The sequence below is a fragment of the Petromyzon marinus genome, chromosome 9 (genome assembly GCF_048934315.1).
Source record: "Petromyzon marinus isolate PM22_M1 ecotype Great Lakes invasive population chromosome 9, UKy_Petmar_22M1.pri1.0, whole genome shotgun sequence".
In the NCBI taxonomy this organism is placed as follows: Eukaryota; Metazoa; Chordata; class Hyperoartia; order Petromyzontiformes; family Petromyzontidae; genus Petromyzon; species Petromyzon marinus.
The window spans coordinates 5,526,871-5,543,496 of record NC_133675.1 but is presented as its reverse complement, the minus strand read 5'-3'; the positions used below and the strand labels follow the sequence as shown (position 1 = coordinate 5,543,496).

The following is a 16,626-nucleotide window of genomic DNA, read 5'->3' as shown; positions in this document are numbered from 1 at the left end:
ATTCCAGGGAGTGACCTCAAGCAAATAGCTTGAGCGTCATGGGACGTACATGACATACCGATATCTTTTCAAGCATCTACGCGTTTCTGTAGACGATAATAATTTAGAGCCCTTTGTCAAGCCACTGCTGTACGGAGGCCTCCCCCATGCTACGTCATTCACGGGGGATGTTTGAGCCATACTTCACCATGCCGGTCGACACGGGCTGGTGAGGCAGGGGGGGGGGGGGGTGGGAGTGTGGGTCAGCGCCCAGGACCGGTTCAAACACCACTTACGCCAGCCGTGGCTGGGAATCGGGCACAGATTGCCAGGTTTGACGCATGTTGCGCGAAAAACTACCCCACCACTCATCATCCAAATACACGCTGCCCTTTCACGCAATCGAAGGGGGCCGTCGCAATCGTGGGGGGTTGGCTTGACAAAGCGGGGGGGGTCACATTTCTTGAAGTTCCTGCCGCACATACGCTCAGCAACAGACACGTGTCATCGCGCCGGTTCCCACACTCACAGGAGGCGCAGGGTTTTGAGGCCAGCGAACGCCCGCAGAGGAAGACACCTTAGACGATTGTAGCTCAAAATCCTGCAAATAACAAAGAGGTGAAACTTTACACCCACGGACTTCCCGGGTGTTATGTTCCCCTCGACATGTTTAGAGCCGTTTGACAAGCGCCGTGCTATTATCACTCACGTCGAGACCATCATTTTTTTCTCGAACAAAGCTGTGTTGTTATTGAACGTGTTAGTTTCAACACGTCAGGATTGTACGCATTTTGAGCTTCTTTCGCACCGTACGTAACCAACCGTGCTAATCAGAGGTGCGCGGGAAGAACAACAAACTAAACATAAAAAAAGCAGTTCTAAAGAAATGAGTTTTCGATTTTGATTGAAAAGTGCATAGCACCAGTGGCTTTCACGACTGAGAGAAAGGATTAACAGCACGTGTCAAGGATTTTTTCTAATCACCCTGGACGTGCCCAATCTCGTCCGATCTCAGAACCTAAGCAAATTTTTGCCTGGATCGTAGTTAGATGGGCAACCACGGGACTTGCCAGGTGTTGCAAGACTGGGGCTGAGAGGTGGTCAGGACATCACACTGTTGAGTATAAACCCCCTTCCCTGTATGCGTGTATTTTCTCCGGGTACTCCGGTTTCCTCCCACTGCCAAACAACTCATGAAAGCTATTGACCAAACGTCCCAATGCAGGGCATTTTAGTGCCACGGTGGCGCGATGTTAACTACCTCGCCGGGTATACAGGAGGTCGTGGGTTTGATCCCAACCCTGATGCCTGTATATTTGGAGTTTGCATGTTCTCCCCGTGGTCGCGTGGACTTTTCTGCGGGTTCTCTGGTTTTTCCTCTCCACATTTAGAAGCGTGCTTTTAGAGTATTTGGCTGATATAAATGTCCACATGATAAGTAACTTCGTTGAGCAATAATTTGTTGCTAAGTGGTTTCTGAAAAATACCGACATCGCTCAGTGGGCCTTACCTGGTAAAACAAAACATTTCATAGTTTTTCTTAAAAAGGAGTCCTGGGAATCAGAGCAGCTTACATGTTGCCACGACAATATCAATTGTAATTTATTGTGTTGCCTGCGCCAATAAATTCCATGGGACATTTGATATTGTACATGCGGCTGATTTTAACAACTGCATTTGGAACAAATAACAACTCGCGTGTGCTTCATAAACAGGACAGAAAGGCAGAGCAGAACCCACCCATTATTTTCTTCAAACTATAACCTTTGATCTGTCCTTCTGATGTACACAAACAATAACCGGCTTGTAGTTAAGTGCCGAGCCTTGGGTGGCCCTAAGCCTGGCAGATTTTCACTGCGGTGCTGCTCGCTGCCCTCCAAGATTGTTTACATTTCGCTCACAGAGCCTGCGCATCCTCCACTCTGCTGGTCACCGAACAACAAGTAAATCAGCCGGTCAACTAACCAGCCAGCCAACCAACTAATCAACCATCCAGCTTACCAGCCAAACAATCGATCTGCTAATTATTCAACCAACTAACCACCCACCTCAACTAACCAAGTAATCAAACACCCAACCACCTAACCAACTAACAAGACAGCCAATCAACAAACCTAACCATCCAGCCAGCCAGCCATTCAATTCATCAGCTAACCATCCGACCAACTCAGCAAACGCCAAACCATCCAGCCAATCAATCAATGCACTAATTAACCAAGCAGACAGCCAGCCAGTCAGTCGGCAAGTCAATCAACCAACCCCAACCCAGCAAGTCCGCCACCCAACTCTGCAACTGATTCATTCATTTATACAGAAGCCAATAAGTACACACGGAGCTTCATTCCTCGGCCAGCCCTCCAGGTCGTCATTGATCAGAGCGTTTGTGAGTGGCGCCTAAAACGTATCGAGCACCATTGCACTCGTTCAAGCCTCTCACGTCCCGGGATTATCTAGCAACGTCCTCGGGGCTAATTAAACGCTGCAATAACCACCTAATTAAAGGCATCTGTAGAGGTGCACGCTCCAATGAAATTCTTACTTTTGTTTATCTACAAGTTATGCATATATATATGGGTATGAACTGCTTCTCTATGAGGTGCAAGGTATGGTAATTTGAGCAGAATCCTGTTCATTCGGGCCAAATATGAAGGTATGCATGGGAGCCACTTACAGCAAATCATCCAACACATGTTTTGGCAGCTTCATGGTGACACGTGTTTTAAAATACCATGCCCTACATTGCACGGAAAAAAAGGGCCTTTTGTCTGTTATTGTTAGGATGACATTACATTTGGCATCACTTTTAAACATTTATATAAAACCTATCATTATGCGCCACACAGTCGAGCAATTTATAAACTACGCGAATATTATGTTTGTCTTATGAACGCATAATTAAGCCGTATAAATATGGAAAACACCAATTATGAGGGGTGGCATAAGGAGTGTAGCCAACGCTAGGCAGTGCGACAGAGCAGGGCAATGCGGATAAAAATTGTATCGTGTGGGAAATGAACAATAGTTAAGAGTAATTAACCATTAATTCGACAGTCGCTCATTACTATTGCTAATTCGCCACACAATACAACAGAATGCAACTTGCATTCACGCTGCCCCGCAATTTCTCACTCACACCACTGCTTGCGGAGGAGGGCTTCACGCGAGAGGGAGCTCGAGAGCGTTCCGTCCGAGGGTTATATTGCCCTCTCGTCCATGCAGGCTAGACGCATTGTGGGAGGTAGAAATACCCACACTTTACCCCACCACACGTGACCTGCCAATCGATCAACTGTGGTGTGTATCCCCATTTATACTGCCGGGCACCACTATTTTTCCAACTACCGAGATTGAACTGGTGACCCCTGGATCGAAACTCCAAGGATGTTGGTAACCGCTATACCACGGCAGGATTATAGCATCTAAACACATCTAAATACATGTGCCAAATGCATTTCTGTCTGGGGTATTCCACCCGCATTTTAAAGCCATCAAGGATGCCCTCACGCAAACACGTTCGTTTTCGCTCGGCCATCAACGCTGCGTGCCTGCCGAGAGATGATCCTCACCACTCTGTGGAGTGGCTGCAGCAGCTTGCGGAGGTTGATTGTAATTGACCAAATTAAAATTGTCCCTTGCCAGGAGTGGTAAACACTGTTACTGTCGAACCATGAAGCAAAAGGCAAATGGCAGCCAGCTGGTAGGGAAACGTGGTGAGGAATTGTTTCTGAGACCTGGGTGGGAGGAAGCTTGTGTTCGTTGGCTTCCTGCTCCAGTGAGGAAGAGAACACCTGCCGCTGCATCTGTGCTAGCAATCCCACCTGCCTTGATTAGGCCCAGGATCGTCATTTTCAAAGCAGCTGTCCTGGGAAATCTGGAAGTCTTTCCAGAACACTAAGGTTCTTGTCAGTTGCGTTAGAATATGGCGCTCAAGACAAAGCACTGAAGTGCATTCCCCCCCCTCCCCCCTCTTCTGGTATTGTGAGATATTCTTCTTTCCGTGATAGGTCCCGCTCCTTGGAATCTCCGAGATGACAACTCGAGTCTGTGTTGGAGATGCACGTGGATGCTCATTACACCGCGTGGCCCATTTCGCAAGCGCTGGCCCGAATGTGGCACATGGCGGGAGCTGCCAATCGATTCCTACAAGACTCCGGTCGTCAGAGGTGCATCCAACAGATTTAAGGGCAAAACAACCAATATAATAATTACGACTTAGTTAAAGATGGTTACTGCATCACACACTTCCAGATGTGCTACTACGGTCGTCTGAAATACTCTTCCTTCCATGATGCCTGGGAAATCAGTCCACCCCCTTCGGCTGACACCGAATTGACTTAACGAACCTCCCTCCAGCCACGGGCCCTGACCATCCGACACGGGTACTCACAGTGTGGAGAGCTGGGTGATGTTGCTGAAGGTGAAGTTTGCGATGGTGCTGATGTGGTTGTTGCTCAGGTCACTAGAAAGACAACGAGCAGAGGGATCGGTGCCAAGTGTTGGGCACGGTGTGCGATGGTGAGATCAAAATGTGCACACAACCCGACTCACTCGATTAACGTTACTTTACCCAATAAAGAGAAGCGGAGGGAGAAAATTACATTGCTTTTTCAACGTAATATTTAACATTCAATAAACATGTAAAATAAGAAACGATTTTGCATGGAATGCGTGAGGTTGCCAGATTTAGTACACACTTTTATCGGGAAAAAAATCAATTATTTTTGTGACAGTGGATTATTAATTTGCGATTGTTTCGCAAGATTAACTATTGAGAGTTTTAACAGAGCATTTCACTTTTCTACATTTGACAATAGCCATTAACACCACGTTCCAAGCTCATTCAATTTAATGAGCAATTGCAAATGACCCCAACAGTTATAATAATGAACATGGGTCTGATTTCAATAGTGGTAACATGAGGTATTCTACGATGTTGATAATAATACTAATTTACAGCCCTTTGCCACACAGCTGCTGGATGAAGGCTTGCCCATGCCTTGCCTGTCATTAATGTTATTTGACCATACTTCACGACGCAGGCCAGTTAACGGCTATAGGTTATAGGGCGAGGGGGAGCTAGGACCTGTTCAGATATCACGTGTCACCGACGTCAGCCGTGACTGGCAATCAAACATCAAGTTCCCAGGTTGATAGCACAGTGTGCTACTCACTGTGCAATGCAGAATCCCCGTTCGGTTGGCATATTTATTAGGAGCAGTGCTTAGCGCACTACACGATGAGCCTTACAACCCGAGTTAAATTACCGGGCATGGCTAACGTAAGTGGCGAGTGATGATTGAACCAGTTCTGGGTTTCCTGCACCGACCAACGTGGTAAAGTATGGACACACAACAAAAACGACTGACGTGGCTTTCATCCAGCAGCGGACTGAAAATGGCGGAACACTCTTTAATTCCGCAACTTACATTTCACCAGTGGTACTCACATGAACGAAAGGTGCTTGTAGTTGGACAGCTCTGGGGGAACCATGGTTAACTGGTTTCCGTCCAGGTAACTGGGAATCAGTGGAGGCATTAGGGGAAGGGGACGGGGGGGGGGGTGGGAGAGGGACGGGATGCAGGGAAATATACCAGTCAAGAATTATTCATGGGCATTAAAAGCCTGTTGCCAGGCATGTGGGGGGCAATGCATTCAGCGTTCACGTCACAGCCCTCAGTAGTACCCTGGCCCCCCCCACCCCCCACTCCCCCCCACGCACTCTCCCCGGGGAAGCTAATGATCCAACCAGCACGGACCGAATTCTGCGAGCTCCATCTCTACGAATTCCCGCCCTCGAACGCACTCGCTAAATTAATAATAACCCGGCGTGCGACGATGCGTTAGTTTCTTACACTCATAACGAACGCGGCGGCGTCGTGCGTGCGGAAGCCTACATTTCCGACGTCTGAAAATTATAGTCGAAATGATGTTGCCCCTCTCAAATGTAGGAATGTGAGAGCACGCAACTGTACAAATGAGACGGAGCAAATGAGAAACAACGTGAGCCGGTAATGACGAGGAAACACAAAATAACTGCATTGAATTGAAGCGTGATCATTTGTTGAATTGCTGGCAGGGGATGTCATCATTACACGCGGAACGTTTATCACGACCCGATGACGACGCCCGCATTGAATGCCTCCCACTACTTGCCAACCATAAAAAAAAAAATAACCCACGTGGAGAGAGGCCCTCTCTGCGCAGAAACGCTCCCCACGTGATTTGAGGCTGTGCAATTGGCGCCGCTCCACGGAGAGCCGCACAATGATGCCCCGTCGCGGAGACGGAGCGACGGGGCATCGTCGTCACCGCCGTCGCCTGTACAGCGCGCTGGGTGTATCATTGTGGCGCGGGACTACGAGGGGCGGATGTGCGGCAGCTTGGGCGAGACCTTCATCCAGCAGTTGATCGATCGTGGATGGTGACGACGGTTATGAAAATGCAGCCGCATCTCAAGATGCCGTACAATGGCAGTGGGGATGTGCACAGGGGGAGGCGGAATGGGGGTGAGGTTGGATAAGGGGATGGGGGAGGGGCGGAATAGAGGCTAGAATTTTGTCAAGGGGAAGAGACCGTCCATCATGGGCAGAGGAGAAGAGGACCACGCCAGTTAGTCATCGGGGTTAAAGGGGCGGTAAGCACGTGGCAAGGCCGTGCAATGTTATCTTATTTTATATTTACAGAGCACCTTAGCTCTTTATCCATAGGTTAAAAGCGGTAACAAAATCAAGAGCGGTTAAGATGGCAAGGGCGTGCAACAGAGGGCACTAGGGGGTCACGAAAGGGTTATAGGGGAGGGAGGGGACGAAGTGGAGGGGCGAGGGGGAGGGAAGAGCATGGGCAATGGAGAAGGGGTGAGGCTTTGAGAGAGGAGCGAAAGGAGTTTAAGGAGGGGGGGCCTGGTTAGCCGAGCAGCGTGGCGTGTGAGCTAAAACGATAAACTAAGCCATCCTTTATTTTACCAGGTAATTCATAGCAGCCATGCATGCTTCTAAATGTGGAAGGAAAAACCGTGGGTCCCGGAGAAGAATGCACACGACCACGGGGAGAGCATGCAAACTCCAAATATACAGGTGTCAGGGTCAAGATCGAACCGACGACCTCCTGCACACCAGGCGAGGGAGTTGACATCTCTCCACCACAACGCGAGCGCGTTGCGTGAGCTCGAGCCAGTGCCATGTGTGCGATCGCGGGAGAGCAGCGGGGCTCGCGCTCACAGCTCGGTGACGTCTCGGGGTAGGCCCTTGGGCAGCCCCCTGAGGCCCTTGTTGCTGCAGCGCACCACCGTGTCCAGGCACGTGCACTCGGCAGGGCAGCGTGGCGGCGGTGTGCAGGCGTTCTCATCGTTGCCTGGCGCACAACATGGCGGGCGGGGCGGGGCGGGGGGGTGGCGGGGGAGACCACCGGGAAAGTCGTTCGCTAAGCGCCGAGCAGGAGCCGCGAGCGGTTTAAAGGGAAGAAACACGGAGGGGCAGCCCAGCAATGTCTTGGTTGTGCTTGTGCTGGCAGAAGGGCCTCCACTCGAGGGAGCCCCTCTGGTGGGCTAATTTTTGGCTACTCGTGAAGGCCGACAAGATATCTTGGAAGAGGTGAGAGTACCCACCCTTTGCCCCGTCTTTGTGCTTTTTTGAAGACGGCCACGGCCAACGCACGCTTCTGCGGCCATCTGAAACGCTCTTCCGTCTGATATTAGGAAGCCATTGGAGCTCTCTAGTTTGAAATCTAGATTGAAAACGAATTTCTTTAGAACAGTTTTTTTTGTCGTGTGTTGCATGGTTGGCTGCATACGGTGCGAAAGAAGTTCAACACACATATACACTTACACACATACACACTTACTCACATTCACACTTACACACATACACACACATACACACTTACACACTTACACACATACACACTTACACACATACACACTTACACACAAACACACTTACACACAAACACACATACATAGACACATACACACTTACACACCTACAAAGATCCCCCATATAGCCTTAACATACTGTAGGGGCAAGTGCTGTTAGCGAGCACCTTTGAAGGCCAGAACGGTACACGAGGGGGTGGGTGGCCAGCACCACGCGCGACCGCCTTTGTCTCCCTAGTGGCAATGTTTACACACCGCACCAGGTACTCATTTTAGGCTGAGTCGACCTAGGGGAGGCCCGGGACCGGTTCAGATAATCGTCACTGGTGTTGGCCGTGAGCGGGAATCGAACCCGGGTCGCCAGGTTCATAGCGCAGCGCGCTAACCGCTACACTACCGCTCCCCACACACATACACACACTTACACACGTACACACTTACACACATAAACACTTACACACAAACACACATACACACTTACACACACACTTACCCCACTACATGTGACGTGCCAACCAACTGTGACGGACACATTTATACTGCTGGGTGGATAAAGGCAACGGTGAATTTAAGACACCTTCCCATCGTTTTGAACGCTGTGCCGGGAGGAATGAAAGTCCATTGTGCTAACCCACAACTCCGCGGTAGGGCAACATCCCGTTTCTGCATCTAACAGAAACGAGATGCGTGTGCAAGCGAGAGAGGCGTGGGATGGGGTGGGGGCGTTCGAAGGCAACGCACCGTCGTCGCACGAGAAGTCCTGCGCGGCCACGTCCTGGACGGGGATCTCACGCAGGAACGACGGCTTCTGGCACCGCGGGTTCCCCGTCACGATCCTCCGCTTGCGCAGCCACTCGCCCAGCCACGCCAGGTGGCAGTTACAGTTGAATGGGTTCGCCAGCAGATTCCTGCCGCGGGTGGCACATGCGATAGAGATGGGTGAGATGGTTTGGCGTTTGGGGGGGGGGGGGGGTGGTGGATAAATATATATATAGATGAAGAAGTGAGTGCGAGTCCATCGATATCTAATCCGGAGCGAGAATACCTGCTGAAAATATAGAGCTTTTTTAAAGCGTCACGGATTTTTATTTTTATTTTCGAACGCACCATTTTTGCTGGCATGACAACACTTCAAATGCGTGAATTTGGCAAAACAGTTACCGTGCGCGGATGTTTATGTTGGCAACAGAACGCCGAGCGAGCAGAGTGTAGAAACGCCGCTGCTTCAGATGTGAGCCAACTGCAGGAAACGTGCCCATTAAACCGTCCGCCAAACCATTTGTCGCGCTGATCCTAGCCCTCGGCACACAATGACCATGGGAGCTCACCGTAGTGTGGGCTTAAGTGCGACAATAGCGATACGCTACTGCCCGCAGCCCTCGGTTGGATGTGAGAGTTGTCCGGAGGGCTGGGGGTTTGTGGAGCGGCTGGGCGAGGGGTTTGGGTGGGGGAAGGTGGGGGGGGGGGTGGCTGACAGAGGGGAACGTTAAGGTGACAATCGCGGGGAGATATTGGAGCGTGTCCCGGAGGTCTTGTCACCGCTTTGATGGGGGATTAATGACCATTAGCGGAGCTGGTTTCAAATGCGCCCCGCTGCCGTAGCAGATACATTTCAGAGGTCGATGACTCAATCACGCGCGGTTTTTGTTGGCTATCGGCCTGGGCGCTGCCGGTCTCCGCGAGATTTGAACGCTGAATCTTCTGCAGCCACACACGTGCGCGCGCTCGAGTTCGCTCACTGCGCGGCTCTGATGTTCGTGTGTGTGTGCCTGCGTGCGCGTACATGCGTCCGAGAGGGAAGGGAGAATCGTTCCAGCTAACGCACCGGGTCGGAGGTCGGCGCTAGCTCTGTAACGAGCCATTCACATCGGGGAGACCGCGCAAGATGTCAATCGCGAGTTAACAACGTGCGTGTAACTCTGAAATTGCGCCGTATATTACTTATCCTTTACAAGCCGACGTGTACGTTGTAAACAAAACAAAAAAAACGTCCACGGAGTATAACCTCCCCGGCTTTTGAGCTAAACGCCCGTCTGGTAGAGTTAGTTAATCTATCCACGCGAAAGTAATTCTGAATGAAATACATTATGCTCTCCTTATTTTGCTTGTATGAAGAAAGCTTCGTGCACTCTCTGCAATACACAAATTACTCCGAACAGCCACCACAGGCTTGTTTGCGTTGGCGATGGACATGTTGGCGAGCGCGGCGCGGAAACGCATTGCTTCGAGTGAATCCTAACGGCCCTGGGGTTTCTGCTTCAACAAATATACAAGAAAATAACACCCATGATGCATCGGCCCAAAGCGCCGAGTGGCCAGCAACAAACAGCACGATCAAAGTTGTAACGGATAAGATTTCATACGTTTTTTGAATTGAGCAAAGCAATTGTTTGCAAGAGCGTGGAGAAAAGAGACGATGGGAGAAGATTCCGAAGGGCTGAAGGTTCCGAAGGGGAGCCGTGCGAGGGAAGAGGCAGAACGAGAAGAGTTGTGACCTGCAGTGTCGTGAGCGAGTGGGTGGGCGTGTGTGCACCTAGCATGGCACAAGAGCGGTGACGTCACCGGCACTTAGTGGTGAACGGCGGTTGTTGTTGTTATTGAGACGGCGAGTGAGTTGTTGAGCATGGATGAGACGAAACGGTCGGTCTGGTAGACCGAGCCCTCGACACGGGGTGGAGGAATCAAGGAGCGAGGTTCGTGAGCACGGCCACCGTGCCACAAGAGCGATGTGAGTGTGACGAGGAGGCGACCGACCCCTTCACGTTAAATTATAGCAAAGTGCAGCGAGGCAGCAAAAGGGTTGCTCCACCCCAGATGCAACAAAAGCATTCGCAACTTCGGCCAAACGCACGCTTTGCATAGTATCGCATTCTCCATTTTAATATTTTATCCGTCCTGTATTATAAAGCAACATTTGCGGATGCTTCTTGGTAATTCCGGTAGGTATATAGGTGCGCGCGCGTGTGTGGCCATATTTGTATAACTTAATTGATACGGGGCACACATTTTGGGGCACGTCTTATTTTCCTGAGAAACTTATAATCCAAAGAATACGGTAATAATAATAACTTCATTTTTACACAGCGCCATCCTCACAACGTTGTACATTCATTGAACACGAGGGACCAAACCCAATTGAAAGCAACTAGTGAGCGAAACGAAAACCCTCAGAAAACAAAAACGGAGAAACGAATCAAGAAATGCATGGCAAGATGAACAATGAAACAATCGTTGGGACGAAGCCGCGCGGTTCTGGGTGTGGGGGGGAGTGGGTGTGTTGGGCTCTCCTCACAGCGTGGAGAGCGAGTGCACGGTGGCGAAGGCTCCGGGAGTGATGCTGCCGATCTGGTTGTCGTAGAGCGACAGCAGCCGCACCGAGCCGAGACCTGCGAATGTGCCGTTGCCCACGCACGTCAGCTTGTTGCTTCGCAGCATCCTGCGCCAGGCGACGCAGCCACGTGGGGACGGGGGACGGGGGGGGGGGGGCCGAGACGCAGGGTGAGCGATTGTTTTTTTTTTACTTCACTTCGACAAATCACCAAAGCGCTTGTCCGAACGACAAATCGCCGAACCGTCTGGTTGGCCGTTCCGTGGGACTCGCGGATCCGTTAGATCTGTCGCGGCATGGGCAGAACCATGCAGGAGCCCTCCCTCTGCAGCGCCGCGGTGGCACGTGGGCACTCTGGTTTGACACAACGACGGTTTTAGTTGCTCTCGCGTGCCTCACAATGATGATGATGATGATGATCATGATCATGATGATGTGCAATACAGGTGACAATGGCTCAAGCGTTAAATGAAAAGCAAATTACTTAATTGGGAAAATAACAATGCAACATTGCCCCCCCCATCAGCAGATCAATGCCCATTTGGAGGCAAGTGCTGGGCATACCACGTGCTGCACAGGGCCATGTGTCACTGAGGGTCCCCTCGTTAGACTGCCACATGGCACTGGGATGGATGAGATGAGATGCAAAGTCATGCCCTTTGAATTGCTGAGGTATTTAAGCACCAACACAAATCCTTATCCTTACAATAAATATCATAAAGACACATACACCACGGACGATAAAAGGATCCAGTTGCAGTTGATGATAAACTGATTTCCATTTACATATTACAATAAATATATTGTCAGCAATTGTTGTGCGTGGCTCGCAATCCCTGCTTTGGGGGTTGACTCAGCGCATCGTTTCTGTGGGGTCGATAAAATAAGTTCCACTTTGTGGGGAAGGCAACAGTAGTCGTCCAATAGAGAGACTCTCCCCTGCCACAGGAACGAGGAATTTCCACCGCTGGCTCTGCAGGGCTGTTGAGAACCAATGCCTCGTTGCTCATTTGAGCAGAACATTGCTTTTTGACGTTTTATCGCAACGGGATAACAACAAAACATCCTTCGCTGGGATGCACATGAAGGAACGCAGAGGGATTGTGTGGATGGCCGGGACAAAACAAGTTCACGCAAAACTTAAAAAAAAAGGATAGAAATAAACACCCAAAAGAAAATAAAAACGCCCAAAACAAACATCACCCATTACACATTCGCAGAGCACAAAAACTGTTCAAAAGGTCACGGCAATAAACGGGCGGCGTACAGTGTTTTGAGGCCCTCCAGGCCCCGAAACATGGCTCCGTGCACACTCTCCAGCTGGTTTCCCGTCAGCAGGAGCTCTCCCACCGAGCCGGCGCCTTCAAACGCCCCCTCCTCTACGTCGGCGATCTTGTTGTTGCTCAGGTTACTGCGTGCGGGGGGGGGGGAGGGGGGAGCAGACACGGTGGGAGCGTTCCCCCTCCGAAGCGCGTGCATGACACGCGATTCGCGCGTGCGCGTTCGCGCAAAGGCGCACGGCGCGTACGGTAGAAGACCTCTGATGATGCAGGCGGTTATGAGAAGGAAACCGGCACTATTTGGGCAGACACGTAGGATGGACAACAGCAGGAAAATTAAAAGTGTGTCGTTCAGAAAAATGGAAGGAACCGGAAACAGAGGAGAACATAACAGAGAACGGGCCTGACGACGACATCGTAAGAGATTGGTGCCAGAAAGATGTGGCCACTACTGGAGCATATTGGCACAAGACCGAGGGAAAGTGGAAACAAATAACGAAATGTGCAGTGGACACCTACGGGCTATCTGCCGATGGCGATGATGAAGAAACATTCAGCCCTAAGCTGATTTACAAGACTGACCACCCACCCCCTCCGCCCACACGGAGGACGTTGGTGTAACGAAGGAAGTTAACGCAGTGAAATAATCCTAAACATTGCAGACACCTGAGTGGCAAACGCATTCGAGGGAAACAACATCCAGATCATGCACGACTCAAGTAACACCGGCGGGTAACGTACAATTTTAACATGCAACTCGCGCGGGGTTTCGCTAACCACGTGTGCAAGAAAAGGGATATCTTAACTTAAGGAAGAACGTTTATAAAGTGCATTTCGACTCGGTATTCAAGGCACCAGACTTCACAACAAATAACATGGGGCAAGTGATGGGAAAGTTAAGAAGACGAACAGAAGCAACTTCAGAGCTGAAAACACGAGAAGATAAATGAAACGATTTGAGATGGGGTCTCAGGATCACAAACAAATGGATCATCGCTCCTGAAAGAGTGACTTATGTAATTGGTAACGGTGATCTGGAATTGCTATAAAAATTCAATTTGGATGAAATAATGTGAGTGTGCTTATAAGCAGAAAAGTATGATTTAAAAAAAAATATGGTTTGGGAGACTTAAAAATTATGGACCTCAGGTTGATTGGATTAACTCATCGGAAAGGATTAGTTTAAAGTTCAAAATTGCTTAAAGTCTTAGGCTAAACACTGGAAAATATGCAATCCCCATCACCAGTGAACCAAGTAGGTCACCTCCTGTGGAGTGTGACGCTATAGCCGATAGAAAATCAGGTGAAGCTTGCTCGCAGTTACAAGTGCAACATCTACTTTGCACGTGAGAATTGTATGAATCTTCAAGATTCCGGTTGGCGATTTCAGAATGAATGCCCGCTTGTCTAATTTGTACTTGCTCGTTGGCATTACTTCATGTTTGAGGTTATCGCAAGTCATCTGTATCATTAGCATATAAATTGCATAAATGACAAGTAATGTATTCCTACATGCTCGATTCGATAGATGTATTGTGAGCGTAAGATCCGGTGATTTTAGTTGATGAATGGATGCACCCCGTTCCATGGTTTTACTTTAAGACTACATATTCATAAGGTTGTTGGTGTGGTGGTGGTGGTGAAAGGCATTTATCACATTGGTAGGAAGTGGGAGGTTGTTGATAAACATACACCATTGCACAACACATGCCAGTGACAGCATAAGATTCAAAGGTCAAAACTTCTGGTGGAATAAAAAAGTTAAAATTAATTCGACTTGAACCTGTGCCATTTTTGTTTTACGCTTGTCCTAGGTAGACTCAGCCTCAAATGAGTGCCTCGTGCGGTGTGTAAACATCGCCACTAGGGAGACAAAGATGGCCGGGCGTGGTGTTGGCCACCCACCCCCTCGTGTGCCACTCCGGCCTTCACAGGTGCTCGCTTACAGCGCTTGCCCCAACAGTCTGTGCAGGCTATAGGGGGGATCTTTGTTTATGGCTGCTATAACAGATGCAATAATAGTTATGAAGGAGTAATGGTTATCCATTCGATTCTCAGCAACAAACCGTACATTTTCCGCAACTGTGTGAGCTTCTTGAAAATCCCCGTTGCTTCCAACACCGTGATGTCATTGTTGTTCAGTCGCCTGGAGGCAAGAGAAGGATACAAACAACGAGCATATTTTAACACGTACACAATCAACCTGTTTCTGAGCGCGAACAGAAAGTTTGTCAATCTTAGACGGGAAATAATTTCCCCTCCCTGACCTGGCTTTGCGGCACACAAAACCCATGCAGTCTTCAACACCGGCTCTTTTATTGCTCCAAAGTGCACCAACACACGAAGCCTAAACCACTCTCCAAACTATTAACTTATTTTTTATTTGACCAGGTGAGGCCCACTGAGCTATGCAGCTCTTTGCAGAATGTGACCTGGCCCCAAATGATAGCTCAACGAAGTGGCTTATCACGTGAACATTTCTATCAGCCAAATATTCCAAACGCGTGACGTTGATTCTAAATGTGGAGAGAAAACCCGGAGGACCCGGAGAAAAATCCACGTGGCCACGGGGAGAGACACACGCAAAACTCCAAATATACAGGCGTCAGGGTCGGGGATCGAACCCACGACCTCCCGCAAAACCAGGCGAGGCAGTTAGCATCCTCGCCACCGTGGCCCGCTCAGGTTCGAGAGGACCGGGCGGCCTTCCCCGCCTCGGGCCGTGCGCCCGACCCGGCGCGCCGGCGAAGCCGACTCACAGCTCGGTGGTGTACTGCGGCAGGTGCTCCGGGATGCGGGAGAGGCGCTGGCTGGAGCAGTCGACGATGGTGCCCTCGCAGCGGCAGCGCTCGGGGCACAGTGAGTCGACGAAGCACTCGCCACCCAGCTTCGAGCGGTGGTCTTCGGCTCCTGAGTCACGGCCAGCGCAGCCAGCGGGTGGTGGTGGGGGGGGGGGAATTGGAAATAGAAGCACAAAGCAGGGCCAAGAGGGGATAGACCATGGGCACTTTATAACAAGACAATGTTTAAACATGGATTGGCCATATATATTTTCTCGTCTCGTAAATACAGGAGAGGTGTAATGATGCATCGATGAATCGATTATGCACACGATACATTCGCCGAGTCATTTGTGTGAGCAACAGATTATTTTCATTTGGTACATGTATTCGTTAGTTTGTGTCAGCCCTGCAGCTGCTAGAGTTGTGACAATGCAACCACTAACCAACTCGTGAATCAAATCGCTATCCTGAATCGTGACGAATCATTGACATGTGTGGAGCGGCATTGTCCGATTCCTGAAGCACAGCGTTACTTTGTTGTTTTGCAGAATAGTAAACGTTTTCAATTTTACTCAGCGCATCTCAAATATAATTCGCACAAAAAGCTCACACAGCTTCCCAGCAGAAAACACGACCTTTTCATCGGTAGAGGTTAGGAAAAAACCAGAATATTAACAAGAAAAAAAACTCAACACATTCATTAATAACACTGTGTGGCCTTAATATATATCAAATTTGCGACGTTTCAGGCAATGGCCCTTCTTCACAGCACATACATCACGATTTATAATTATTATTGACCAACGTGTGGAGTTTTTTTCTTATTATTATGTGTGCTCGTGCACCACCGTCAATGCAGCAGCAGCAACAGCAGCATCACCAAATCGCCTGTTTAACATTAAGTGTAACCAGGTTTGTCGACTCTAGGAGGTCGGGAATGACCCGGTACCACCAGGCAGCAAGATCTGCAGTGTCCCCCGGGTGGCCGAGAGGCGTGGCCTTCCCTGGTGCTTGAAGGAACCATGTTTTGTTTTGTCTTGAGCGCGGCAAGCACATGGTTAGATCAAGCACAAGGGAAAGCGACGCGGCAGGAGCAGCAGGGCAGGCCCACGTTGGGCCCGGCGGGCCGGGAGAGTACCGTAGGAGCGGGACCCAGGGCCCGCGGAGCAAGGGCAGCACGTGAGGGGGCCAGTTAGAGAGAGAGAGAGACAACAGAGAGATTCAGAGTGCATGAGAGAGAGAGAGAGAGATCTGCCATGGCGTTGGGGCCAAATGAGACTCAAAGGGGATGGAGTTACGAGGATCACACGAGTGAAAATGTCAGAATTATGCAGATGTCTTAAGAGCGATAGGTGCAGCAGGCCTGCAGTGTCCTGCTCGTGCCCA

General features: G+C 49.9%; 1 protein-coding gene across 4 annotated transcripts in view; it reads right to left on the bottom strand.

The window, feature by feature from the left end:
- Positions 1 to 16,626, bottom strand: part of LOC116940650 (slit homolog 2 protein-like) — a 196,429-nt gene that overhangs the window by 27,953 nt on the left and 151,850 nt on the right. For all 4 annotated transcript variants that reach the window (XM_032950759.2, XM_032950762.2, XM_076065837.1 and 1 more), the window contains 9 exons: positions 15,217 to 15,367; positions 14,529 to 14,603; positions 12,445 to 12,588; positions 11,142 to 11,285; positions 8,591 to 8,757; positions 7,197 to 7,329; positions 5,426 to 5,494; positions 4,367 to 4,438; positions 509 to 580 (listed from right to left, as the gene is read on the bottom strand). In XM_032950759.2, coding sequence (XP_032806650.1) covers positions 509 to 580; positions 4,367 to 4,438; positions 5,426 to 5,494; positions 7,197 to 7,329; positions 8,591 to 8,757; positions 11,142 to 11,285; positions 12,445 to 12,588; positions 14,529 to 14,603; positions 15,217 to 15,367 — 1,027 coding nt within the window. The remainder of the gene's footprint in view (positions 1 to 508; positions 581 to 4,366; positions 4,439 to 5,425; positions 5,495 to 7,196; positions 7,330 to 8,590; positions 8,758 to 11,141; positions 11,286 to 12,444; positions 12,589 to 14,528; positions 14,604 to 15,216; positions 15,368 to 16,626) is intronic.